Source organism: Bos grunniens, chromosome 12 (genome assembly GCF_055505025.1).
Source record: "Bos grunniens cultivar Pamir isolate PY7600 chromosome 12, Bosgru_T2T1.0, whole genome shotgun sequence".
Lineage (NCBI taxonomy): Eukaryota > Metazoa > Chordata > Mammalia > Artiodactyla > Bovidae > Bos > Bos grunniens.
The window spans coordinates 83,167,321-83,194,194 of record NC_141176.1 but is presented as its reverse complement, the minus strand read 5'-3'; the positions used below and the strand labels follow the sequence as shown (position 1 = coordinate 83,194,194).

Here is a 26,874-nt window from a genome sequence, read left to right as displayed (position 1 = left end):
ACCGTTCATATGAGGAATGCGACACTCCATTATGAACAGCAGCTTACTATATGCGGCTGCAGTTGGGCCATTCCAAGCAATTAGCTGCAAATGTTCTCCTTTCTCTTCCAAGTCTCTCACATGAAGCTTAATAAGTAGAGACCTTTCTCGTCCTCTGACGTCACCTAACCAAATTTTTCCCATAATGTAGGATATACAGCATAACATATAGGATGCAAAAACAAATTCAGGTATATCAAAATCCTACCCAGACTCATTTTTAAATAACTTTTAACTAACACCACTGGCCATTCCAATTGCAGGTAAAATGGAGTAAGTGTATTCCATTCCGTTTGTCCCACTGAATGCAGCTATGAAATCTGAACAGAATACATTAACCAACTACTTGTAAACTCTGAAAAGAACACAGCAACAGGCAGATGGAGGGAGAACAGAATTCAAATGACCATGAACCAGCGATGAGACCAGCACTTTCCTCTGGGCACTGGGGTGCTGACAGAGACAGAAGCCCTGTATTTCTGACTCCAGAAGCAGAAAAGGGAGCTGCTAAGCAGTATGTGAAGCAAGAACTTCCAGATATACAAGCTGGGTTTAGAAAAGGCAGAGGAACCAGAGATCAAATTGCCAGCATCCGCTGGATCATAGAGAACGCAAGGGAATTCCAGAAATACATCTACTTCTGCATGATTGACTATGTTAAAGCCTTTGATTGTGTGGATCACAACAAACTGTGGAAAATTCTAAAAAGAGACCAGAATACCAGACCACCTTTCCTGCCTCCTGGGAAACCTGCATGTGGGTCAAGAAGCAACAGTTAGAACCTTACATGAAACAACAGATGGTTCAAAACTAGGAAAGGAGTAAGTCAAGCCTGTATATTGTCACCCTACTTATTCAACTTCTATGCAGAGTACATCATGCAGCCACGAAATTAAAAGACGCTTACTCCTTTGAAGAAAAGCTATGACAAACCTAGAGAGTGTATTAAAAAGCAAAGACATCACTTTGCCAATAAATGTCCCTATAGTCAAGCTATGGTTTTTCCAGTAGTCATGTACAGGTGTGAGAGTTGGAACATAAAGAGGGCTGAGCACCGAAGAACTGATGCTTTCAAACTGTGGTGCTGAAGAAGACTCTTCAGAGTCACTGGGACAACAAGGTGATCAAACCAGTCAACCCTAAAGGAAATCAACCATGAATATTCATTGGAAGGACTGATGCCAAAGCCCCAATACTTTGGCCATCTGATGCGAAGAACTGACTCACTGGAAAAGACCCTGAGGCTGGGAAAGATTGAGGGCAAGAGAAGAAGGGGACAGCAGAGGATGAAATGGTTAGATAGCATCACTGACTCAACAGAAGTGAATTTCAGCAGACTCCAAGAGATAGTGAAGGACAGGGAAGCCTGCCATGCTGAATGAAGTTCATGGGGTCACAAAGAGTTGGACATGACTTAGTGACTGAACAACGAAGAATGATACACCACAATCAAGCAAGGCTTATACCCAAAATGAAGGACTGGTCCAATATTTTTAAATCAGCCACTCAATGCAAAATATCATACTATAATCAAAAGAGAAAAATACAGAGAGTCATGTCAATTGATTCAGAAAAAAGTACTGATGAAAAAAAATTGTTAGAAAACCAGAAGTAGACAAGATCTTCCCCAACCTGATAAAGGGCATCTACAAAAATCAACAAATAACATCAAACTTAATACTGACTGACTGCTTTCCACTAGATTGGAAAATATGTACTATCAACACTCTTATAGCAAAACATACTGGAGCGTTCCCACCTAGTGTAATAAGGAAAGAAAAAAAATGAGGCACACAAATCATAAAAGAAGAAACAGAACTGTTAGTGTCAGACAGCTTAATCGTCTTCACAAAATATCAAAAAAAGTGAAAGCACGAGTCACTCAGTTGTGTCCAACTCACTGCAATCCCATGGACTGTAGCCGACCAGGTTCCTCTGTCCATGGAATTTTCCAGGCAGGGATACTGCAGTGGGTAGCCATTCCCTTCTCCGGGGGATCTTCCCAACCCAGGTACGGAACCCAAGTCTCCCACATTGCAGGCACAGTCTTAACCGCCTGAGCCACCGGGGAAGCCCAAAGGGATCTACCAAAAAACTCCTACAACTAGTGAGCTAGCAAAAACACAAGATAAAAGATCAACATGTAAACATCTTTCTGGGATTTTGATTGTACAATTGCAATCAAAATCCTAGGAAGATTTTTAATAAACACAGACGGAACTCTATATGGGAAAGCACAGAAACTAGACTGGATAAAACAATTCTGGATAAAAAAGAACAAAGGTGAAGGAATCCAACTTTAACACTGATGATAAAGCCACAGTAATCAAAACAATGTAGTACTGCCAAATGGACATACATACAGATCGACAGACTAGAAAACTGAATTCAGAAACAGAATCACAGAAGTCACTATTTGATTTTCCACACCGGTGCAAAAGCAATACTACAGGGAAATGACAGTCTTTCACAGTCCTTTCAACAGATGGTGTTGTAACAACTCAACATCTATATGCAAACAAACCCCAACCAAGACTTAAAATCTTGCATAAAAAGTAAATAAAAATAGATCTTATATCTAAATATTACTAAGAGACCTAAAAGCTTTCAGAACAAAATCTTTCTGAGCTTAGAATTAGGCAAAGAATTTTTAGACATGACACGAAAAAACAAAACCCACAGAATCAAAAACTGATAAAATGACTATCAAAAGTAAAATCTGATCTGCAGTACACATTGTCAAGAGAAGGAAAAGACAATTTATCCAACTGAAAGAAAATGTTCGCAAATCACATACCCAACAAGGAATTGTATCAAGACTACTACATAAAGAAAACTCTAAATTCAACAGCAGGAAAACAAACATTTTTTTACACATATGAACCTTGAACAAGGATGTCACCAAAAAGGATATGTGACTTGCTCAGTCATCTCCAACTCTGCAACTCCATGGACTGCAGCCTGCCAGGTTACTCTGTCCATGGAATTCTCCAGGCCAGAATACTGGAGTGGGTAGCTGTTCCCTTCTCCATGGGAATCTTCCCAATCCAGTGATCGAACCCAGGTCTCCTGCATTGCAGGCAGATTCTTTACCAGCTGAGCCACCAAGGAAGCCCGAAAAGGATATAAGAATGGAAAATAAGAACAAGAAAAGATGTTTAACACTCTAACCATTAAGGAAATACAAATTAAATTACACTGAGATACCACAACATACCTATTAGAATGATTAACATTAAAAAATTCTAACTGCTGAAAAGGACACAGAATCACCACAACTCTGACATACTACTGACAGGAATGTAATATGTACTCAAACTCTGAAAAACTATGGCAGTTTTCAACTAAGTAAAACATCCACTTATCGTATGATCTAGCAATCCCACTCCTAGTCATCTATCCATGAGAACTAAAAACTAATATTCAAACAAAAATTGATACATAAATGTCTATAGCAGCTCTATTTATAATTCTCAAAAGTATGAAACAATCCAAATCCAACTTTCAATGAATGGATAAACAAACAGTGTATGCATACCATACAATGCAATACTACTCAGTATTTTTAAAAGGAACAGACTGATGAATCACACAATAATGTGGATGAATCACAAAAGCATTTTGCTGAGTGAAAGCAACTAGCATCGAAAATGAAAGAAGGGACATCCCTATTCCCATTAACATTCCCATTAAGATCAGGAACAAGGCAAGGATGTCCCCTTACCACTGTTTTTCAACATCATACGGGAAGTCCCAGTCAATGCAAGAAGAAGAAGTAAACAGACTGCAATGAAACACATAAAACTATCTCTGTTCACATGGACATTAAAGGAATAAAGGAACACTAGGAACAATTCTCGGAGAAGGCAATGGCACCCCACTCCACTACTCTTGCCTGGAAAATCCCATGGACGGAGGAGCCTGGTAGGCTGCAGTCCATGGGGTCGCTAAGAGTCGGGCACAACTGAGAGATTTCACTTTTACTTTTCACTTTGATGCACTGGAGAAGGAGATGGCAACCCACTCCAGCGTTCTTGCCTGGAGAATCCCAGGGACGGGGGAGCCTGGTGGGCTGCCGTCGATGGGGTCGCACAGAGTCGGACACGACTGAAGCGACTTAGCAGCAGCAGCAGCAGGAACAATTCTATGCCCACAACACTAGGAACAATTCTAACAGCCTAGATGAAATGGACCAAAACCATAACTGCCAAAACTTACACCAAACGAAAAGGAGAATCCAAGTGGGTATGTATCTATTAAAGAAATTAGATCAATGATTAAGAACCTTCTACAACAGAAAGCACCAGCTCACATGGGTTCACTGGTGAATTCTACCAAAATTTGAAGGAGAAAATTACACCTCTTAGGTACAGTCTTTTTGGAGGACAGAAGCAAATCGCTCCACAAGGCCAGCATTACCCTAACACCAAAACAAAGACATTACAAGATAAGAAAATCGCAGACCAGTATCTCTCATCAACATTGATGCAAAAATTCTCAACAAAATACTAACAAACTGAATTCAACAATGTATTTAAAAGAAAAAAAAGTATACACCACAACCAAGTGGGATCTACCCCAGGCATGCAAGACTGGTTCAACATTTGAAAATAAATCAATGTAATCCATCATATCATCAAGCTAAAAAAAGAAAATTCACATGACCATATCAATAAGAGAAGAAAAAGCATTTGACAAAATCCAACACCTGTTCATAACAGACTATCTATTAAAAAGAAAACCTGTTGCTAACATATTTAGTGATGAGAAACTCTGAAAACTTCCCATAAGATCAGGAACAAGGCAAGGATGTCCCTTTACCACTGTTTTTCAACATTATACTGGAAGTCTCAGCCAATGCAGTAAGAAAAGAAATAAAAAGTATACAGATTGGAAAGGAAAACATAAAACTATCTTTGTTCAGATGACATGATCATCCAATAGCAAGGTTGTAGGATACAAGATTAATATAGAAAAATTAATTTGTTTTCCTATATATCAATAATGAACAAGTGGAATTTGAAATCTGAAAAACAATACCATTTACATGAACATCCAAAATAATGAATTACTCAGGAATAGATCTAATAAAATATGTACAAGATCTACATGAGAAATACTACAAAACTCATGAAATCAAAGAACTAAATAAATGGAGAGAGTTTCTATCTCCATGGATAGAAAGACTCAATACTGTCAAGATGTTAGTTCTTCCCAATTTCATCTATACATTCAGTGCATTCAAAATCCCCCCAAGTTATTCCGTGGGTATCAACAAAGCTATTCTAAAGTTTATAGGAGAGGCAAAAGACCACATAGCCAACACGATATTGAAGAAAAACAGAGTATTGACACTCAACATCAAGACTTATGATAAACCTACAGTAAGCAAGACAGGGTGGTATTGGCAAAAGAACAAACAGATCAAAGCAACTGAAATGAGAGCCAAGAACTATACCCCACTGATCTCTGACAAAAGAAAAAAAGCAATACAATGGAGCAAAGAAAGCCTCTTCAACCAACGGTCCTGGCATAACTCAACATCCACATGCAAAAAAAATAATCTAGACGTAGGCCCTATACCCTTTACAAATATTAGCGAAAAATGGTCCACAGAGCACAGAAGAAAGAGCAGTTAAAACACAAAACCGTAAAACTCCTAGAAGACAACTAAGGAGAAAACCTGGACAAGCTGGGGTATGTCAGTAACTTTCTACAGTAGATAAATACTATCAAAGGCACAGTCCATGAAAGAAAGAAGCAGCTAGACTTCGTTAAAATTAAAAACTTCTCTGCAAAAGACAATGTCAAGACAACTAGAAGACAAGTCACAGACTGAGAGAAAACATATGCAAGAGATATCTGATAAAGGACTATTATCCAACTTATATGAAGAACTCAAACTCGCCAATAAGAAAACAACTCAACTAAAACACAAGCCCAAGACCTTCGACACCTAACCAAAGAAGATACACAGATGGCGAAAGAGCACTTAGAAAGATGCTCCACATCACATAACAAGAAAACGCCAAATTAAAGCAGCAAGATAACACCTCACACCTATTAGAATGACCAAAATCCAGAACACTGACGACAACATCAAAGGGGGATGAGGACCGGGAACAACGAGAACTCTCATTCATTTACTGCTGAGAGTGCACAATGGTACAGCTACTTGGGAAGACAGTTTGGTGATTTGTTACAGAATTAAACATGTTCATACCATATGATCTGACAATCACACTCCCTTGTCTACACACAGATGTTTCTAACAGCTTTATCCATAAGCACCAAAAGCAAACAAGACGTCCTTCAGTAGGTGAATGACTAAATAACCTGTAGTAATCTAAACAAAATTACTGTTCAGCACTACAAAGAAATGAGCTGTAAAGCTATGAAAAAACGTAGAAAAAAACTTAAATTCACACTACTAAGTTAAAGAAGCTAATCTGAAAAGGCTACATACTGTATGATTTCAATTATATGATATTCTGGAAATGGGAAAACTATGGAGATCATAAAAAAGCCAGTGGTTGTCACAGAAGGCAGGAAATGAACAGACAGAATGCAGAGGATTTTTACAGGAGTGGAAATACACTATCTCATACAGTAATGACAGATGAATGTCATTATGCATGTATGCTAAGTTGCTTCAGTTGTGTCCTACCCTCTGCAACCCCATGGACTACAGCCTGCAGACTCCTTTGTCCAAGGGATTCTCCAGGCAAGAATACTGAAAGGAGTTGCCATGCCCTCCTCCAGGGGATCTTCCCAACACAGGGACTGAATTCCCACCTCTTACATCTCCCATCTCCTACATTGGCAGGTGAGTTCTTCATGAACAGTACCACCTGGGAAGTCCACATGTCATTATCAGTTCAGTTCAGTCACTCAGACGAGTCAGACTCTTTGCAACCCCATGGACTGCAACACGCCAGGCCTCCCTGTCCATCACCAACTCCCAGACTTGACCTCATGTCCAGTGAATCAGTAATGTCATCCAACCATCTCATCCTCTGTCATCCCCTTCTCCTCCCACCTTCAATCTTTCCCAGCATCAGGGTCTTTTCAAATGAGTCAGTTCTTCCCATCAGGTGGCCAAAGTATTGGAGTTTCAGCTTTAGCAGCAGTCCTTCCAATGAAGATTCAGGACTGATATCCATTAGGATGAACTGGTTGTATCTCCTTGCTGTCCAAGGGACTCTCAAGGGTCTTCTCCAACATTACAGTTCGAAAGCATCGATTCTTTGGCGCTCAGTTTTCTTTACAGTCCAACTCTCACATCCATACATGACCACTGGAAAAACCACAGCCTTGACTAGACAGACCTTTGTTGGCAAATTAATGTCTCTGCTTTTTAATATGCTGCCTATGCCAAAGCCTTTGACTGTGTGGATCACAATAAACTGTGGAAAATTCTGAAAAGAGATGGGAATAACAGACCACCTCACCTGCCTCTTGAGAAACCTATATGCAGGTCAGGAAGCAATAGTTAGAACTGGACATGGAACAACAGACTGGTTCCAAATAGGAAAAGGAGTATGTCAAGGCTGTATATTGTCACCCTGCTTATTTAACTTATATGCAGAATACATCATGAGAAACACTGGGCTGGAAGAGGCACGAGCTGGAATCAAGATTGCCCGGAGAAATATTAATAACCTCAGATATACAGATGACACCACCCTTATGGCAAAAAGTGAAGAGGAACTAAGGAGCCTCTTGATGAAAGTGAAAGTGGAGAGTGAAAAAGTTGGCTTAAAGCTCAACATTCAGAAAACGAAGATCATGGCATCAGGTCCCATCACTTCATGGGAAATAGATGGGTAAACAGTGGAAACAGTGTCAGACTTTATTTTTGGGGGGCTCCAAAATCACTGCAGATAGTGATTGCAGCCATGAAATTAAAAGACACTTACTCCTTGGAAGAAAAGTTATGACCAACCTAGATAGCATATTCAAAAGCAGAGACATTACTTTGCCAACAAAGGTTCGTCTAGTCAAGGCTATGGTTTTTCCAGTGGTCATGTATGGATTTGAGAGTTGGGCTGTGAAGAAGGCTGAGCACCGAAGAATTGATGCTTTTGAACTGTGGTGTTGGAGAAGACTCTTGAGAGTCCCTTGGATTGCAAGGAGATCCAACCAATCCATTCTAAAGGAGATCAGCCCTGGGTGTTCTTTGGAAGGAATGATGCTAAAGCTGAAACTCCAGTACTTTGGCTACCTCATATGAAGAGTTGACTCATTGGAAAAGACCCTGATGCTGGGAGGGATTGAGGGCAGGAGGAAAAGGGGACAACAGAGGATGAGATGGCTGGATGCCATCACTGACTCGATGGACGTGAGTTTGAGTCAACTCCGGGAGATGGTGATGGACAGGGAAGCCTGGCGTGCTGTGATTCATGGGGTCGCAAAGAGTCGGACACGACTGAGCAACTGAACTGAACTGAACTGAACTAGGTTGGTCATAACTTTTCTTCCAAGGAGCAGCATCTTTTAATTTCATGGCTGCAGTTAACACCTACAGTTGATTTTGGAGCCCAAAAGAATAAAGTCTGTCACTGTTTCCCCATCTATTTGCCATGAAGTGATGGGACTAAATACCAGATGATCTTAGATTTCTGAACGTTGAGTTGTAAGCCAACTTCTTCACCCTCCTCTTTCACTTTCATCAAGAGGCTCTTTAGTTCTTCTTCACTTTCTGCCATAAGGGTGGTGTCATCTGCATATCTGAGGTTATTGAGATTTCTCCCAGCAATCTTGATTCCAGCTTATGCTTCATCCAGTCCAGCATTTCTCATGATATACTCTGCATATAAGTTAAATAAGCAAGGTGACAATATACACCCTTGACGTACTCCTTTCCCTATTTGGAACCAGTCTGTTGTTCCATGTCCAGTTCTAACTGTTGTTTCTTGACCTGCATACAGATTTCTCAGAAGGCAGGCCAGGTGGTCTGGTATTCCCATCTCTCAGAATTTTCCACAGTTTGTTGTGATCCAGATCCACACAGTCAAAGGATTTGGCATAATCAATAAAGCAGAAGTAGAAATTTTCTGGAATTCTCCTGCTTTTTCAATGATCCAATGCATGTTGGCAATTTAATCTCTGGTTCCTTTGCCTTTTCTAAAACCAGCTTGAACATCTCGAAGTGCACGGTTCATGTACTGCTGAAGCCTGTCTTGGAGAATACTGAGCATTACTTTACTAGCGTGTGAGATGAGTACAATTGTGTGGTAGTTTGAACATTCTTTGGCATTGCCTTTCTTTGGAATTGGAATGAAAACTGAGCTTTTCAAGTCCTGTGGCCACTGCTGAGTATTCCAAATTTGCTGACATATTGAGTACAGCACTTTCACAGCATCATCTTTCAGGATTTGAAATACCTCAACTGGTATTTCATCACCTCCACTAGCTTTGTTCGTGTGATGCTTCCTGAGGCCCACTTGACTTCGTATTCTAGGATGTCTGACTCTAGGTGAGTGATCACACCATCGTGGTTCTCTGGGTCATGAAAATCTTTTTTGTATAGTTCTTCTGTGTATTCTTGCCACCTCTTCTTAATATCTTCTGCTTCTGTTAGGTCCACACCATTTCTGTCCTTTATTGTTCCCATCTTTGTGTGAAATGTTCCCTTGGTATCTCTAATTTTCTTGAAGAGATCTCTAGTCTTTCCCATTCTACTGTTTCCCTCTATTTCTTTGCACTTATCACTTTTTTTCCACATATACAGATGTGAGAGTTGTACCATAGAGAAGGCTGAGCGCTGAAGAAGTGATGCTTTTGAACTGCGGAGCTGGAGAAGACTTGAGAATCCCTTGCACAGCAAAGAGATCAAACCAGTCAATCCAAAAGGAAATCAATCCTGAATACTCTCTGAAAGCACTGATGTTGAAGCTCCAATACTTCAGCCACCTGATACAAAAAGCTGACTCATTAGTAAAGACCCTGATGCTGGCAAAGACTGAAAGCAGGAGGAGAAGGGGATGACATAGGGTGAGATGGCTGGATGGCATCACTGACTCAATGGACATGAGTGTGAGCAAGCTCTGGGAGATGGTGAAGGACAGGGAAGCCTAGAGTGCTACAGTCCATGGGGGCACAAAGAATCGGACACGACTGAGCAACTGAACAACAGAATGTACAACACCAAGAATGAACTCTAATGTAAACAACGGACTTTGGGAAATTATACATCAATGTAAGCTCATCATTTGCAATATATGCTCTGTTCTGATGCTAGATGTTGATAATGGGGAGGCCATGTATGTGTGGAGGCAGGAGTATAGAGGAAGACTCTATACTTCCTCTCAATTTTGCTGTGAACCTAAAACTGCAGTTTAAAAAAAGTATTTAGAAAAAATAAAGTATATGTGAAAGCATTTATCAAGAGGAAAAATTAAACCCTTCACAAATAGGTTTGTGTGGTTTTGCACTCTTTTCCCCTACACAGAGCATTCCTGCTGAGTTTCATCAACATAGCCTAGGGATCTATAACACTTAATTGGAATAGCTCACTGAAGTTATTCTACTATATTTAATTATAAACTCCTTTTCACTAAAATATCTAGTATCAATTTGGGGGACACATTATAGACCTGGAAAGTAAACTAATATATGATTAATTTGCAGGAAGACCTGGAAGACACTTTAAAATGTTTATAAAATAAGACATTTAAAAATACTATCTGTATTAGTTTTACCTGAACTGTCTCCCTCATAGAAAGACAAGGTTCCTGCCTTTTGTCCCAAGCCCACAAGCCTCCACTGAGAGACCACATCCCACTCCCAGTACCTTGACAATGCTCTGCATCAACACATCGAATGGATGCATGACCGAAGATGGCAATAACAGGATTTACCTGAATTGGAGCCTCTCTTCCTTAGGCTAGGCTTCGACTCTGATAAATTGATACATCAGACATAAATCTATTGTCACTCAGACAGCCTTATATCTTCCTGAAGATGCCTCCTGGACTCCTCCCTTCGCTATTCCAAATTGGCAGCTGCCATTATGACAGTCAAGCAAGAGGAGCAGCAAATAGCAAAAGAAGCTGTCCCAAGAAGGGTCAAGCCACTGGCTACTACTGCTTGAGATCAAGAGCTGGCAAGTAAATGAAACGCCTGCACAGGCTGAGTCATGATGATTTACATATTAAGAACCAATCTACTTAGCTGGCTCAGGACCTTTGCACATGCTGCCCCATCTGCCTAGCTGACTGCCTGGTTAAGAGCTGACTCTCATCTATCAGGTCTCATCTTACCTTTTAAAGAATTTCCCTGATCACCACTATTCTCTCTCAGCAACTCGTCTGTTTCCTTCATAACACTTATGACAATTTGTAATTATTTGTTTGCATGTTTTCTGATTTTATATCTATCTCTACCACTAGACTCAAGTGCCATGAGAGCAAAAATCAGTTTTCTCATAGTCACTATTCTAATTTTAGTGACCAGCATGGCATCTGGCCCACAACAGGCCTGCAACAGCCCCTAGCACAGCATCTAACCCTAAGAAACCTGACTTTCTTTGGAGGAGAAAAGGGACGTCTCCATATACTTAGCATGGGAAGCAACATGCTACAATGGAAATAGTACAAGTTGGAGACATAAAATTAGAACTTCAGCTCCACTGCTTGGCCTAGCTAAACCATCTTTGACAACCTAGTTTGTATCCAGAAGCCCCAATTTTCTCAACTTAAAATGATGACAATAACACTTCCCTTACATAAACACGGATTCTCTAGGAAACTGCAGATATTCAATAAGTTACATTTATTAATAGTTCTTAGAATGATCATATGTCTCCATCTACTAAGAAGTCTTAAATTAATGAGACTATAACAGAAATGAGTTAAGTCAAAGTCTCATAAACGTGGCAATATCAAAAATATTGTATTTATAAAGGTAAGCTATATTTTCAAATCTTTTTCTGTATGTTTTTTCAGTAAGACTACAGAACTTCTAAACCTATGTAAATAGATGTTTAAAGAAAACTAAATCTACGATCAGGTATTTTTTTTCATAACATCAGGTACTAACCTACAACGAAACACATAATATTCTTTTTCAGACCATGCTGTTTAAAGTCACCAGGAACTTTCAGATATACAAAAACAAAAGGTAAGCTCAGTATTTCACTGTGCTTTGTTTTTAAACTAAACTTTTAGTATCAGTGAAAGGATAAAGGTCTTACTAACAAAAATTCAGGACTTAGGAACGCTTTTTAATTTTGGAAAGGAAAACTGTCACAAGTCACTTTCCAAAGAATTGTAATGCTTTTATTAAGGTTAAACAGCAATTATACAAACATATGAATACAATAATTCATACATAAAGATACTGATATCAATCCTTTTTTTTTTGCTCCTGTCCAAATATAATTTTTGCCTTGCTGCTCAATAGTCACAGTCCCTCCTTACTGGAATGACTGGTTTACCCCAACTCCACAGGGCTTCAACTATCAGTCTTTTAAGCAGCTTTGACAGGTTTTGACTATATAACCTGCTGAGCTCCCAGCACCCAAGGGAGGGTCCTGGTTGCAAATTTTACTTCTGATATAGCTGACCACTAATACTGGCTCCATAGATAATGGATTTCAATAACTACCACCCACAGGTTAACACTTTGAGTAGTACCCATAATACTGCTTTAATTAAGTTAATACATGAAGGTCACAGTTCGGTAGAAAGTTCTATTAAATTTGGCAGTGCTTACAATAAAAAAAAAGAAAGAAAGAACCGTGTATAGGAACTCTATAAATTTGCCTGTTGATATAATCCAGTCTGCTCATCAATTTATACTGCATTTCAATTTATTTTCTAAAAGGAATTCAATTTATTAGTTCCATTTCCCCAAAATATGTACATTTCTAGCATTTCTAACCGGTCGTTTCACAACAGATGGCTCTAACCATGCTGGGCACAGAATGGGTCTACCTGCCACAAACAGGCCACCCACTAGGGCAAAGGCGATTCCTACCACCACCATGCCCACCCCCTGATTTTGCAGCATTCTGACGGTGGAAAAGAATGATGCTTTGATTTGTCTTGTGTCTAATGATTAGCTTCATGTGTTACATATTAATGTCTTTTTGAAATAATGAAATTATTTTTTCATCCTGAAAAATAAAGATATGTAAAAGTTGTTTTGGAATTTAAACCCTTCATGCAGTAGAAACTAAGACAAAGAGTATTTACAACACGTGAAAAGGCAAAACAAACAAAAGTTTAAATGAATCTGAAATTAAAGGTTCACTTTAAAGTGTTAAAAACAAAATGAGATATGTATTTTAACACACAAATCACACAGTCAGTGGGGTTGATACATTTTTCTATTTTTGTAGTATTAGGTAATTTGAGGTTATTTTACAGAGAAGCAAAAAATGGTGGTTGAATTTATACATATTGAATTCAGCCATAATTGTATTTTTTAAATACATAACCTGACAGGCACTATGGTAGATAATAATGAATCAGCATGGGAGCCATTTAATATACTTCTTGATTAACTCATTGCCTGTCCACTTCGCACAGAGACACGCTTACATGTCATAATCGTCATAATTCCCATCATCCCCACTGCTAACACTCAAGCTCCTTGATTAGTGCATAACTCCCAAACGAGCCATTGCTAATGCTAAATAATTCTCTTCAGCCTCCTGCTACTATTCTGCAGGATCTCCAATTAAATATAATGTCCCTGATGAGCCATATTAATGTGAACAAATTCCTACCAGGAATCCTAACCTATTCCATTTTCCCAAAAAAATATGTAGAGAAAGTAATTTAGTCAAGACAAAGATAATCAAAACAGTTTAAAATGATATAGTACAATGTCTCTGCAAAATATGTTTTTTTCAAAGACAATAAAAGAAAAAGGATGGGAAAAGTAATGTCTAAACATCTTAAACGATTCCTTCTGAATAATCTGTTCTTCACTGAAAACTCTAGTGTTTTAAATATGCATATGTAGATACACTGTATTCTTAATCCAAAAAGGTTACTGAAAGCTAAGTTTTAAGAAAAGTGAGCATTACCAAGTTTTAGAGTATGCCATTCAAAAACCCTTTAATTACCTAATTACCAGAACTCCAAGGTCCATAATCATATTAATGAAACCAATTCCTTCCTTCCCATTAAATGCAGTATTACAGTCACTATCAGAGGCTTTGCCATGGAACTCTACGTTGCCGATAAGAAAACTTCATCCTGAACAATGACAACTATAAGCATTTTTTGCAAGAATGAATTAAGAATCCTACAGATTTTCTATTGCAATCTAAAAGACTGGGAAGGTTTCTGACCTAATTAAGACCAACTGGGAAACATGGACTATGATGGCCATTATCTTAAAATATTCTGTACTAGTAAAACAACAGAAGAAAATATTAGATACATCATCTCAACTACACACATACATATGATAAAAGGTCATCTGATTTCTCAGTTACCATCCCCAAAAAGGTTTACAAATCTGACTCGGGTCACTGATTCCTATCTGAAGATTAATAATGACACAAGTTGCAAATAAGTCCATTAAAAAATTTTGTAAAAAAAAAAAAAAATTTTTTTTTATTAAGAACTTTAACTCTCTTCCAAAGAAAGAAAGGTTGCAAAATATCCTGAAAAGTAAATGAAGTAAACAGAAAAGGTAAATGCTTGAGGTTTTGACACTTAAATTGCTTTCAACTCTTTATGTTTACATAGGACAAAAGATATTCAAACAAAAATACTAACAGGTCTAAGTTTATTAAAAGATATATATATATGAAAAGATATAAAACATTCTAACCAACCCATAACATTTTTAAAAGGTTTTCTCTAACGTCTTTTACACCTTAGCCTGTACTGATATATTCCATCTCCATTTACCTGATCATTACCCTCCAGTTTGTTCAGCTGGAACCAACATACACTAATTACATAGACATCACGAAGTCCTATTTGTCCTCAGTACCTCCCCAGACAGCAGGGAAATAATACCAAGGGTAGGCATGCTAAGTGATGATTCCCCCCCACCTTACTGTCAATCATCCCAGAGCGCTCACAGGGGCACCCCACTCAATCTCATTACCGAATCCTAAGGGTAGGACTACAATACTCACCAGGAAGCACAGTTCAAACAGCAGGCTGCCTGGCCAACATGTGAGTCATAATGACTCCTTCCCTGATTTTAGGTTTTGGTGTTAATGCAATAAATATCAGGTATTTCTCATTTAAATCCAATGTTACAATACACAGACAAAGCAACAAAACATTGGTAAGTTCAATTTAGGAATCTAGATAAGAAATACAGTCAAAGGTTGAAGTTCAGAGTCATTTAATCCCATTTAAAAACAAAACCTCACAGTCCTAACTTCATGTTTAAAACAAATATAACAATATTTTGCTGTTTCTTAGGGGAAGGTTTACTAGTCTTTTCACCTGAAAACATTCATACATACATAATTATCATAAAAGTAAATTAAGTTATCTAACATGAATTTTGAGAAGTACAAACACAACAATCTCTAAATTCTCATAATTATTTGTTCCCACTATTCACCAAACTACTGAAGCAAGATCTGACTTCCCATTTAAAAAGTCTTGGTCACCAAAACTGTCAGATAGTTCTCATTACTTATTATTTCTTAACTTCTCTGGGGCTACCTCAAATCATAGCACATTAGGCATAAAACCCTACAATCCACTTCTGCCTTTTATATCAATATTATATTAATAAGGTCCTCAAACAAATAAAATCTCCCACATCAGCCCTCTACCTAAAATCGAATGAATTTATTCCGTAAATCTGTGTCTTCTGGCTCCAAAATTTTATGTAATGGTCCTAATAATTTCCACTTTATAAAGTATTACAACTTTTTTTTTTGCTACACCACATGGCATACGGGATCTTAGTTCCCTGACCAAGGACTGAATTCACACTCCCCACAGAGGAAGTTTGGAGTCTTAATTCTTGGACTGCCAGGGAGTCCCCAATATTTTTTAATATCTGTTAGTGCAGACATGACTGAAGCGACTTAGCAGCAGCAGCAGTCTTTATCTTGGAGAAGGAAGTGGCAACCCACTCCAGTATTCTTGCCTGGAGAATCCTGTGGACAGAGGAGCCTGGTGGGCTGCTGTCCATGGGGTCGCACAGAGTCGGACACGACTGAAGTGACTTAGCAGTAGCAGCAGCAGCAGCAGTGCAGTTACCTCTTCGATTTTCCTCAAAATTTCCTAGGCTATTCTTGCATATTTTTTGTCAATTCCCCTTCCCCATTACATTATTACATTTTTTAGGATTTAATACAAAAACACAGATCTAGAAATAAGTAGCATTTACAATATTGTTTCCCCATAAAAAAAGAAGTCCTCATATAAGTCATACAAATTCACTTTAAATTCATATCGTAAAGTGTTTTATCTTCGGCACTATTTCCATGAGGTTAAATTTTTTTTAAGTTGTATTTCTACCTTGTTAATATTTAGGAAATCTATAGCTATTTGTATTTATTTTTTTAACTATCAAAGAGGCTTTCCTCACTGTTTCTGAAGAGTTAATCGGTTGCCACTGTACTGGAAACTCAGCACTACCTTATTATTTCTGCCTTTCCTGTCCTCCATTTTATAACTCGTGCCTAACTGCATCGCCAAGTACTTCTTGGATGCTACTAAGTATCAGTGGTGATAGTAAATGTATGCGTCTTCATCTGGACTTTTATGAAAATGCTTCCTATAAGGTATGACTTAATTTTTATTTTGGGATGGAAGTAGTTATCTGATCCTGTCTTACTAAGGATTTTACAAGAGGAAGACAGTGAATTTCTTTTAAATGACATTTAGGCTTCTATCGATGCTTTTGAACTGTGGTGTTGGAGAAGAGTCTTGAGAGTCCCTTGGACTGCAAGGAGCTCCAACCAGTCCATCCTAAAGGAGATCAGTCCTGGGTGTTCATTGGAGGGACTGATGTTGAAGCTGAAACTCCAATACTTTGGCCACCTGATGCGGAGAGCTGACTCATTGAAAAGACCCTGATGCTGGGAAAGATTGAGGGCAGAAGGAGAAGGGGACAATAGAGGATGAGATGGTTGGATGGCATCATTGACTCAATGGACATGGGTTTGGGTGGACTCCGGGAGTTGGTGATGGACAGGGAGGCCTGGCGTGCTGTGGTTCAGGGGGTTGCCAAGAGTCGGACATGACTGAGCGACTGAACTGAACTGAAGGCTTCTATCAAGGTGATCATACAGTTTTCCTCCATTAACCTATTAGTATATTCAATTAATAGTGTCTAGTATTGAAACCATATTGAAATGTCACAAATACACTCTGCATGACTGCAGCATTTTATTTAAATAAATTTTATTCTAGTTCCTATTACTTAGGATTTTTCTAACAATATATATAGTAAGTCATTTTTTATTTTCTGCTTACTATCTTTGTCCAGATTTTGATTTCCAAGTGACTAGGCTGGTTTCAGAAAAAAGAAACGGAAATCTATTTTTCTTTCTCTAAGTCTAGAACAATATAAATAGTGTCAAAATTTCTTGCTTCCTGAAAATTGCACAGATTCCTTGTGACAGTCTCTAGGCCTAGACACTCAGAGTTCTTTAGTCATTTTCTACCTTACTTTTCTACCTTAGCGTTTTCAAGCACAGGGTTGTGGGCCTATCTATATGTAATTACTTGTCCAATTTTATAAACTGAGCAAAACAAAATACTCAGTAATTTTAAAGGCTTTCCAAAGTATGTTAAACCCCACTTTCAATAATGTATTAAACCACCAGGCAATTAGCCAGGATAGATGACTTAAATATCCTTATGAACCAACCAGTCCTAAAAGACACTACAGAACACTCCACCCAGCAACAGCAGAATATAATCTTAAATTCACGTGGAACGTTCTCCAGAATAGTTCATATGCTAGTCCATAAAACAAACATTAAAAACTTTTAAAGGATAGAAAAAGAAAAAATACATTCTCTGACAAAAGCTGAAGGAAATTAGAAATCAATGACAGAAAGAAATTTGGGAAACTCATAAATATGTGAATTAAAAAAAAATCCTAATCCATGCAACCTTTCTTGGTCCTGCTTGTTCTTAGTCTCCAGTACCACCATGCAGACTGAGTCAAGTAGAACCAAGAAAGGGAATTTTATCTTACCCAACCGATTTTTGGAGGTCTTGTAAGACTAAACAAGACCAAAAACAAACAAACAAACAAACAAAAATCCTCAATAATAAGTGAGTCAAAGAAAAAATCACCAGGGGAACCAGAAAATACAAGGCAACCAGGAGTAATGAAAATACAAAATGTCAAAACACGGGATGCAGCTTAAACACTAAGAGAAAGATGTATGGTGAAACTCCTATATTAAAAAGACCTCAAAACAACCTAGTCTTCTATCTTAAGAAACTTTTTTAAAAGAGCAAACTAAATCCAGAGCAAGCAGAATGAAGGAAACAAAAACTAATGTAAATATAAATGAAGCAGAGAGTTTAAAAGGAGAGAAATCAATGAAACCAAAAGTTGGGTCTTTGAAAGATCAATGAAACAGAAAATCTTCAGTTAAATTGACCAAGAAAAAAATGAAAAAACTCAAATAACTAAAATTTCAAAGGGCTTCCCTGGTGGCTCAGATGGTAAAGAATCCACCTGCAATTCAGGAGACCTGGGTTCAATCCCTGGGTTGGGAAGATCCCCTGGAGGCGGGTATGGCAAACCCAGTGCAATATTCTTGCCTGGAGAATCCCCATGGACAGAGGAGCCTGGCGGGCTACAATCCATGGGGCTGCAAAGAAACAACACAGGAATGGAAGAGACATTACCACTGGCCTTACAGAAATAAAAACAATAAGGAAATACTATGAACAATTATTTAACAATAAACTAGGTAACTTAGGATGAAATGTCTTCCCTAGAAGGAAATAAACTATAGAACTAACTCAAGAAGAAACAGGAAATCAAGAGAAGGAACTAGTAAACAAGAAACTACTCACAGGGACTTCCCTGGTAGTCTAGTGGCTAAGACACCATCCTCCCAATACATGGGGCCCAGATTTGATCCCTGGTCACAGTACTAAATCCCACACGCCACAACTAAGAGTTTGCAAGCCACAACCAAGGATCCCACATGCTACAACAAAGACTGACGATCCTTCGAGCTGCAACTAAGACTGCCGCGGGCCAGTAAATAAACTTTTCTTAATGTTAAAAAAAAACTACCCACAGAGAAAACCTTGGATCTAGATGGCTTCACTGGTGAGTTCCACCAAACATTAAAAGAATAATTAACGACAACTCACAAACTTCCAGAACAACAGAAGATGAGGAAACACGTCCCATAGTATAACATGAAGACAGAATAACTCTGATACCAAAACAAAGACATCAAATGAAAAGTATAGACTAGTATCTCTTACAAATACGGATGAAAAATCCTCTACAAAATACCAGCAAACTGACTGCAACAATATATACAAAGGACTATATACATTATGGCCAAGTGTGATTTATCCCAGGAAGGTAAGGCTAAACATCCAAAAATTAATTAATTAATATAATATACCACATCAATGGAATAAAGGATAAAAACCACATTATCATCTCGGTAGACACCCAGTCATGATAAAAACGCAACAAACTAGCAGGGCACTTCCTCAACCTAATAGCGGGAATTGATGAAAATCCCAGAGCCTAAATCAAACTTAGTTATGGAATACTGAATGTTTTGTTCCTCATTTTAGGGGGAAAATAGAGTACCTGCTCTCACCACTACTTTTCAATAATTCTGAAAGTTAAAGCTAGGGAAATTAGGCAAGACTACAAAATAAAAAGCATCCAGTAAGAAAAGAAAGAAGTAAATCTCTCTCTCTTTATACATGACATGATCTTCTAGAGAGAATCCTAAGAAATCTATTTTTTTAACTATTAGAAATAATAAGGAAGTTCAGCAAAGTTGCAGGACCCAAATCACTATATGAAAATTAATTGTATTCCTATATACCTGCAATTAAAATAAAAACTGAAATTAAGAAACTGCAAGTCTAGGGAATTCCCTGACAGTCCAGTGGTTACAATTCTGCACTCCCAAGAGAGGAGGCACGGGTTCAATCTAGGGAACTAAGATCCTGCAAGGCATGCAGTGCAACCAATAAAAACAGAGAGAAAAGAAGAAATTGCAGTTCTAATAGATCAGAAGTAATACTAAAATACTTAGGAATAAATATAGCCAAGTAAGTGAAAATCACTCTCTGAAAACTATAAAACTGTTGAGATTAAAGCAATATAAGTAAGTGGAACAACATCAGATGGAATGTCCATGCTCACATATAGGACTCTAAAATGTTAAGGTAAAGATACTTCCTCAAATTGATCCACAGATACCACACAATGCCTACCGAAATACCAGCAGGACACAGTGTCCCACTAGGACCATTTTCTGCTCATGAACCATTCTCCACAAATCTTTTCAAAGTAATAAGGGCCTGGAGAATGACACAGAGAAGACAACTCACAACTTGCTAAGAGGCTTAACCCCTGTTTTGCTCTCTCTGGTCCTGACCATTTCCCACTGGAGGAGTTTACACTATTGTTGACTCTGGCTTCATCCCTGGAGGCAGTTGCACTAACCTCACCAGTACTTACGAACTGTTCTCCTGGGCGATGCCTGCCTCTGAGACTGCTCTGGGTCAGTCTTCTCAAAGAAAGCAAGAGACTGTCTTCAACAGGATAGCATACTATTTTAAGATAATCCAATAATAAGCAGACTAGACAGAAAAACCACAAACCCTCCCTAGAAGCATCTAAAAATTCTAGATTAAATATAACAAATTTCCTCTAAATGAACAGTCTGGTTTATAAGAAACCATAAGCAATCCCTAGGGATCAAAAACAAAGAAGCAGCTAAACGTCAGACAGTATCCACTAGAACCAACACCACTAATCTTGGAGAATGCAAGCGGGGATCTGGGTAAACTAGAGAACTTGAGTTTTAACTCTCCGAGATAGGAACCACGTGTGAGCTGAAGATTTGAAGGAAAACTCCTACGTAAGGCCTTGCTGCTCAAAGATTACATCCTCAGTGAAGGGGGCATCAAGGGGTGGGAGAATGAATAAATAATCTACTAAGTAGGGCGTAGACAAATACTATAAGCTGTGCTTCAAGGTTAAGGAAAAAGTCTCCTCAGGAAATTAGAAATCATGAGCCTGTGTAACAGAAGGAGGGGTGTGGGAGAGAGTGTGTGTATGTGTGTGTGTGTGTGGGTGTGTGTGTGTGTGTGTGTGTGTATAGTTTCATCTTGCTTTGCCCATCCTAATAATTCAGCAGCCTTCATGCCAAGAAACAAATATAAAAATTAGTCAGTGACACCCTGGAGTGATCGGCAGAAGCCAATAGAACCAACACCCAACAGGATTACATCTGCAACCCAAACCACGCAGAATTCAACGTTAAAGACACCAAATATGGCATCACAAGACAAAATCTACATGCATGAGGAAATAATCCATTGAGAGAGAAGAGTCAGAAATAGAAACAGGTATGCAGGAACTTGAAATAATGTGACAGAAACTTTAAAACTAAGTTAGGCTATAACTAAGACATGGAATGACTCAGATACACAAGACAAAAACACAAAACAAAAATCAGGCAGGGAATTCCCTGGTGGTCCAGTGGTTAGAACATGAAGCATGTAAGATTCTTCCACTCCAAGTAATATTCAAAATGCTGACCTCTTGAAAATAAATACTGAAACATATATATCTGAATAGCATGCCTTGTTCATAATATCAACATTGTAAAGCTGGCTAGATATGGTTAGATCTGATGCTAACCTTTGGGATCAAGTGTTAAAAAAGCAAAATATGCTGTTAGAGGAATTCATGTCTTTGTCTTTCTTGGGACTGGAGCAGAAACCAAGCAGCGGATGTGGCCCTATTGCCGAGGCTTAAATCAAGCTCTGAGCACTCTAACCATCATGATTATTATCCTGTTTTTACTTATAGTATCTTTCTAGAAACCAACTTACAGAAAGTCATATTAAGAGGAAGTTTTGACTTGAGCAGGCATTGCTTGCTTCCCTTTGGGAAGCCTGGTAAATCTTATTCTAAACTATGTATCATAATCTTTGGTTAAAAAAAAGTGGCTAAAAGTTTTTAAAATATAAAAACTACCACCTCTACTTCAGGAAGGATAAATGCCGAAGATTTAAAACTCACACCGACTCTTTTGAAAGCAGTTTTGCCAAAGTTTAGAAAGTGTCCACAAAGCTAGGAACAAAGTACTCAAAGAACATGAGTGAACAAAGTACTCATGTTCTTTGAGGTAACAGCTTACAGAAGCAGACTACGGTGGAACACCAATATTGAAACATAAATAAATAGAAAAGAATGAAAATATAAGTAATTTTGGACTATCCATGTCAACAGTCACCTCCAGGAGAACACAGCATAAAGAATGAACTATTCTATGATATGAAAAAGAAAATTATAAGTGAAAGGTTGCTGTTAGGCTTGAAATAAAAACAGTGACTGTCCACAATTCAGACACTTTTCTCTCTCAATTTATCTATGAATGAAAACACGGCCTGAGCTAGGTACACTGAAAATAAAAACATGATGACAAGAGTGCCCCAATTAAAATTAAATTAAATTTTTTTTTAAATGAGAAGAGTGAATTTTAAATCTACTACAAGCTTGATGATTACACAAGCTTTTTTCTGGAGGAGTTTACTATTGGTAAATGTCTTTGTTTATCAATCAAGAACGACATTAAAGCAATAGTTTTCTCACTATTTTATGAATATTTTGTAAAGATATAAACTAATGAAACTATCAGTTAAAACAAATTATTACTAAAGAAGCCAGAAATGAATAGTCAAAAAAAAAAATCAAACAATATGTATGCAAAACAAGTTTTAATTGCTTGATTTAATTATTTTAAGCAAAAGATAAATATTTTAAATGTAGGGGCCAAAAAAGGAAGACAAAACAAAATGAAAGCTAGTGGAGGTGATGGAATTCCACTTGAGCTATATCAAATCCTGCAAGATGCTGTGAAAGTGCTGCACTCAATATGCCAGCAAATTTGGAAAACTCAGCAGTGGCCACAGGACTGGAAAAGGTCGGTTTTCATTCCAATCCCTAAGAAAGGCAACGCCAAAGAATGCTCAAACTACTGCACAATTGCACTCATCTCACACGCTAGTAAAGTAATGCTCAAAATTCTCCAAGCCAGGCTTCAGCAATACATGAACCATGAACTTCTAGATGTTCAAGCTTGTTTTAGAAAAGGCAGAAGCACCAGAGATCAAATTGCCAACATCCACTGGATCATCGAAAAAGCAAGAGAGTTCCAGAAAAACATGATTTCTGCTTTACTGACTATGCCAAAGCCTTTGACTGTGTGGAAAATTCTGAAAGAGATGGGCATACCATACCACCTGACCTGCCTCTTGAGAAACCTGTATGCAGGTCAGGAAGCAACAGTTCGAACTGGACATGGAACAACAGACTGGTTCCAAATAGGAAAAGGAATACATCAAGGCTGTATATTGTCACCTTGCTTGTTTAACTTATATGCAGAGTACATCATGAGAAACGCTGGGCTGAAGGAAGCACAAGCTGGAATCAAGATTGCTGGGAGAAATATCAATAACCTCAGATATGCAGATGACACCACCCTTACGGCAGAAAGTGAAGAAGAACTAAAGAGCTTCTTGATGAAAGTAAAAGAGGAGAGTGAAAAAGTTGGCTTAAAGCTCAACATTCAGAAAATGAAGATCATGGCATCCAGTCCCATCATTTCGTGGCAAATAGATGGGGAAACAGTGGAAACAGTGGCTGACCTTATTTCTGGGGGCTCCAAAATCACTGCAGCCATGAAATCAAGATGCTTACTCCTTGGAAGGAAAGTTATGACCAACCTAGACAGCATATTCAAAAGCAGAGACATTACTTTGCCAACAAAGGTCCGTCTAGTCAAGGCTATGGCTTTTCCAGTGGTCATGTATGGATGTGAGAGTTGGACTATAAAGAAAGCTGAGCGCCGAAGAATTGATGCTTTTGAACTGTAGTGTTGAAGACGACTCTTGAGAGTCCCCTGGACTGCAAGGAGATCCAACCAGTCCATCCTGAAGGAGATCAGTCCTGGGTGTTGATTGGAAGGACTGATGCTGAAGATGAAACTCCAATACTTTGGCCACCCGACTCATTGGAAAAGACCATGATGCTGGCAAAGATTAAGGGCAGGAGAAGGGGATGACAGAGGATGAGATGGTTGGATGGCATCACCGACTCAATGAACATAGGTTTGGGTAGACTCTGGCAGTTGGTGATGGACAGGAAGGCCTGGCGTGCTGCGGTTCATGGGGTCGCAAAGAGTCAGGCATGACTGAGCAACTGAACTAAACTTCTGAATAAAATTTTAAAGTCACAAAGACTGAAAAGTCTTTGCATTAAATTACTATACGATAAAAGCTGACATTACCAATAGGTCCTGTTATCAAAAGTAGTATGAAAGAGTTAACTTATCAAAGTACAACTACTTACATTTCATTCCACACAGTTCCAATAATTTATATACTTTCCTACGGGATTTTTTTCTCCTCATTCATAGTTTACTACTGCTACAAATGCCTGCTGTGATAAAATATCTCCAATAAAATTAGTTCTCATTCACCACTTTACGCTATACCCTCTTTTGCTCATGTCCAATCAGCATCAGTCTTCCATTTTTTTAATCAAACTTTCAGCTGAACACAGTACAGCATTTAGGAATGTCAAACAGTCAGAGCATCCCCTTAGTGACACAGAATTACCCTATGGGGAAATGTGCTCCCATAAGGCAGCACTGTATAAACATTTCATTAATAACTAGCTCTTTTAACTTTCTCATGCTCTGCCTAAATGTACCTGGCGACCAGAATCCCTCTGCTGCTGCTGCTGCTACTGTCGCTTCAGTCGTGTCCGACTCTGTGCAACCCCATAGACGGCAGCCCACCAGGCTCCCCCGTCCCTGGGATTCTCCAGGCAAGAACACTGGAGTGGGTTGCCATTTCCTTCTCCAATGCATGAAAGTGAAAAGTGAAAGTGAAGTCACCCAGTCGTGTCCGACTCTTCACGACCCCATGGACTGCAGCCCATCAGGCTCCTCCATCCATGGGATTTTCCAGGCAAGAGTACTGGAGTGGGGTGCCATCACCTTCTCCGAGAATGCCTCTACAAACTATTTATTCTAGTCTAACTCCAGTGTTCTTGCCTGGAGAATTTCAGGGACTGGGGAGTCTAGTGGGCTGCCATCTATGGGGTCACACAGAGTCGGACATGATGGAAGCAACTTAGCAGCAGCAGCAGCAGCAGCAGCAGCAAGCTTTTAAAGCCTTGAAAATAAAATAGTTAAGACACATATTGAAGACATTATGAGGCTTCTACTGTGCTTAATACAAGATAAAGTAATAGGTATTTTTTAAATTGTGTACCTTTTCAGGCCAACAACAACAAAACCCTCCATCTTTCACTTTTTTCCATTTGATCCAAAATAAGATCCTAACTCAAACAAAGCAAATATACTTACAGAACTAGCATCAACATCACTGTGGATGGCAACCGTCTTAATGCCCATCTTCTTGCAAGTTTTAATAACCTATATTAAAATACATTAATGTTATCTACAATAGTAATGTATGTTTAAAGGGATTTAATGGTAAAATTCACAGAGTAAAATGAAAAATAAGATTAAAATCCCACTCACCCGACACGCAATTTCTCCTCTATTAGCAATAAGAATTTTATCAAAAGTCTAAAGAGAGGAAAACAAACACATAAGAAACTGTTAACTCTCACGATGAGACCAGAAAACATCAAGCTTTGTCTGCCACACTTACCACTGGGCATAACCCTAACAAGCACTACTGCCTACATGGTATCAGATACTATGCACGTGTTCACTTACAACCAGGCTACTACTAAACTCGTCTGGCAGGATCTGGCCTTATAATTACCCTGTCAAAAAAGTATCAAATGATGAGGTTCAATAATTCATAAAGGAACTACATTTCTTGCCAAAAGATAATCTTCAAATGAGGTTTCAAAAAACTAAAAAACTTTAGTTAAAATTGCTTGAGAGTTTACTTGTTTTCTAAATTCAGAGAAATTCTAAATGTTATGTTTCTCAAAGTCAAGTCTGATATAATTTATATTCCATCTCTTTGGGATTGGGGCATAGCATTAAGTGGTATTTTCAACAACTCAGAACAGATAAACTAGTTATACTTTTACCCAAAGAGTTCCAGACCACACAGGTTATGCTATTTGAGTATAATGTTGAGTTAATGCTATTGAGTATAAATGTTGAGTATAACATTAAGTATAATGTTAAGTTTGAATAATCACATTTTGAAACAGCTAAGGCCACATAATAGAAAAAGATGTTCCATTTTGTGTAGGGTGAGAGACCTAAATTCTAAGCCCAATTCTGCCATTAATGACCTATTTCACTCTAAGTAAATCCATCTCTCAGGACTGCAATCTCTTGATTTCCACATAAATAAACTGATATAGCATTCTAGTGGGAAACTATTTAACAAGGTTCTCTCCTGACTCTAGAACTGAACAAGCTACTCTTTTTAAAGAAATGCACACGAACAATTGTAAGTAACTTGGATGCAATACATTTTAGTACACAATGATCGCTGGGTTAGTGAACTGTTGCATGTTAAATGGACTCTTTTTTAAAGTTTTAGTCATATTACTAAAAGTTAAAGGTATATATGATCTTAAAAGTACTCTTGAATAACTTAAAGTAATATGTTAACCTGAGAGCAAATTACAGAATCTCAGAACTGCAAAAGG

The 26,874-nt window shown here is 38.3% G+C and overlaps 1 protein-coding gene across 35 annotated transcripts in view; it reads right to left on the bottom strand.

Annotated features, from left to right (window-relative positions):
* PCCA (propionyl-CoA carboxylase subunit alpha) overlaps positions 1-26,874 on the bottom strand; it is a 420,374-nt gene that overhangs the window by 319,368 nt on the left and 74,132 nt on the right. For 25 of the 35 annotated variants that reach the window (XR_015138441.1, XR_015138440.1, XR_015138442.1 and 22 more), the window contains 2 exons: positions 25,775-25,822; positions 25,598-25,666 (listed from right to left, as the gene is read on the bottom strand). The exons of the other annotated variants lie outside the window; for them this stretch is intronic. Coding sequence is in view for 22 of the 25 variants with exons in the window: in XM_086330449.1 (XP_086186575.1) it covers positions 25,598-25,666; positions 25,775-25,822 (117 nt within the window). In the remaining 3 variants the exon portion in view is untranslated. The remainder of the gene's footprint in view (positions 1-25,597; positions 25,667-25,774; positions 25,823-26,874) is intronic. 35 annotated transcript variants of the gene reach the window in all.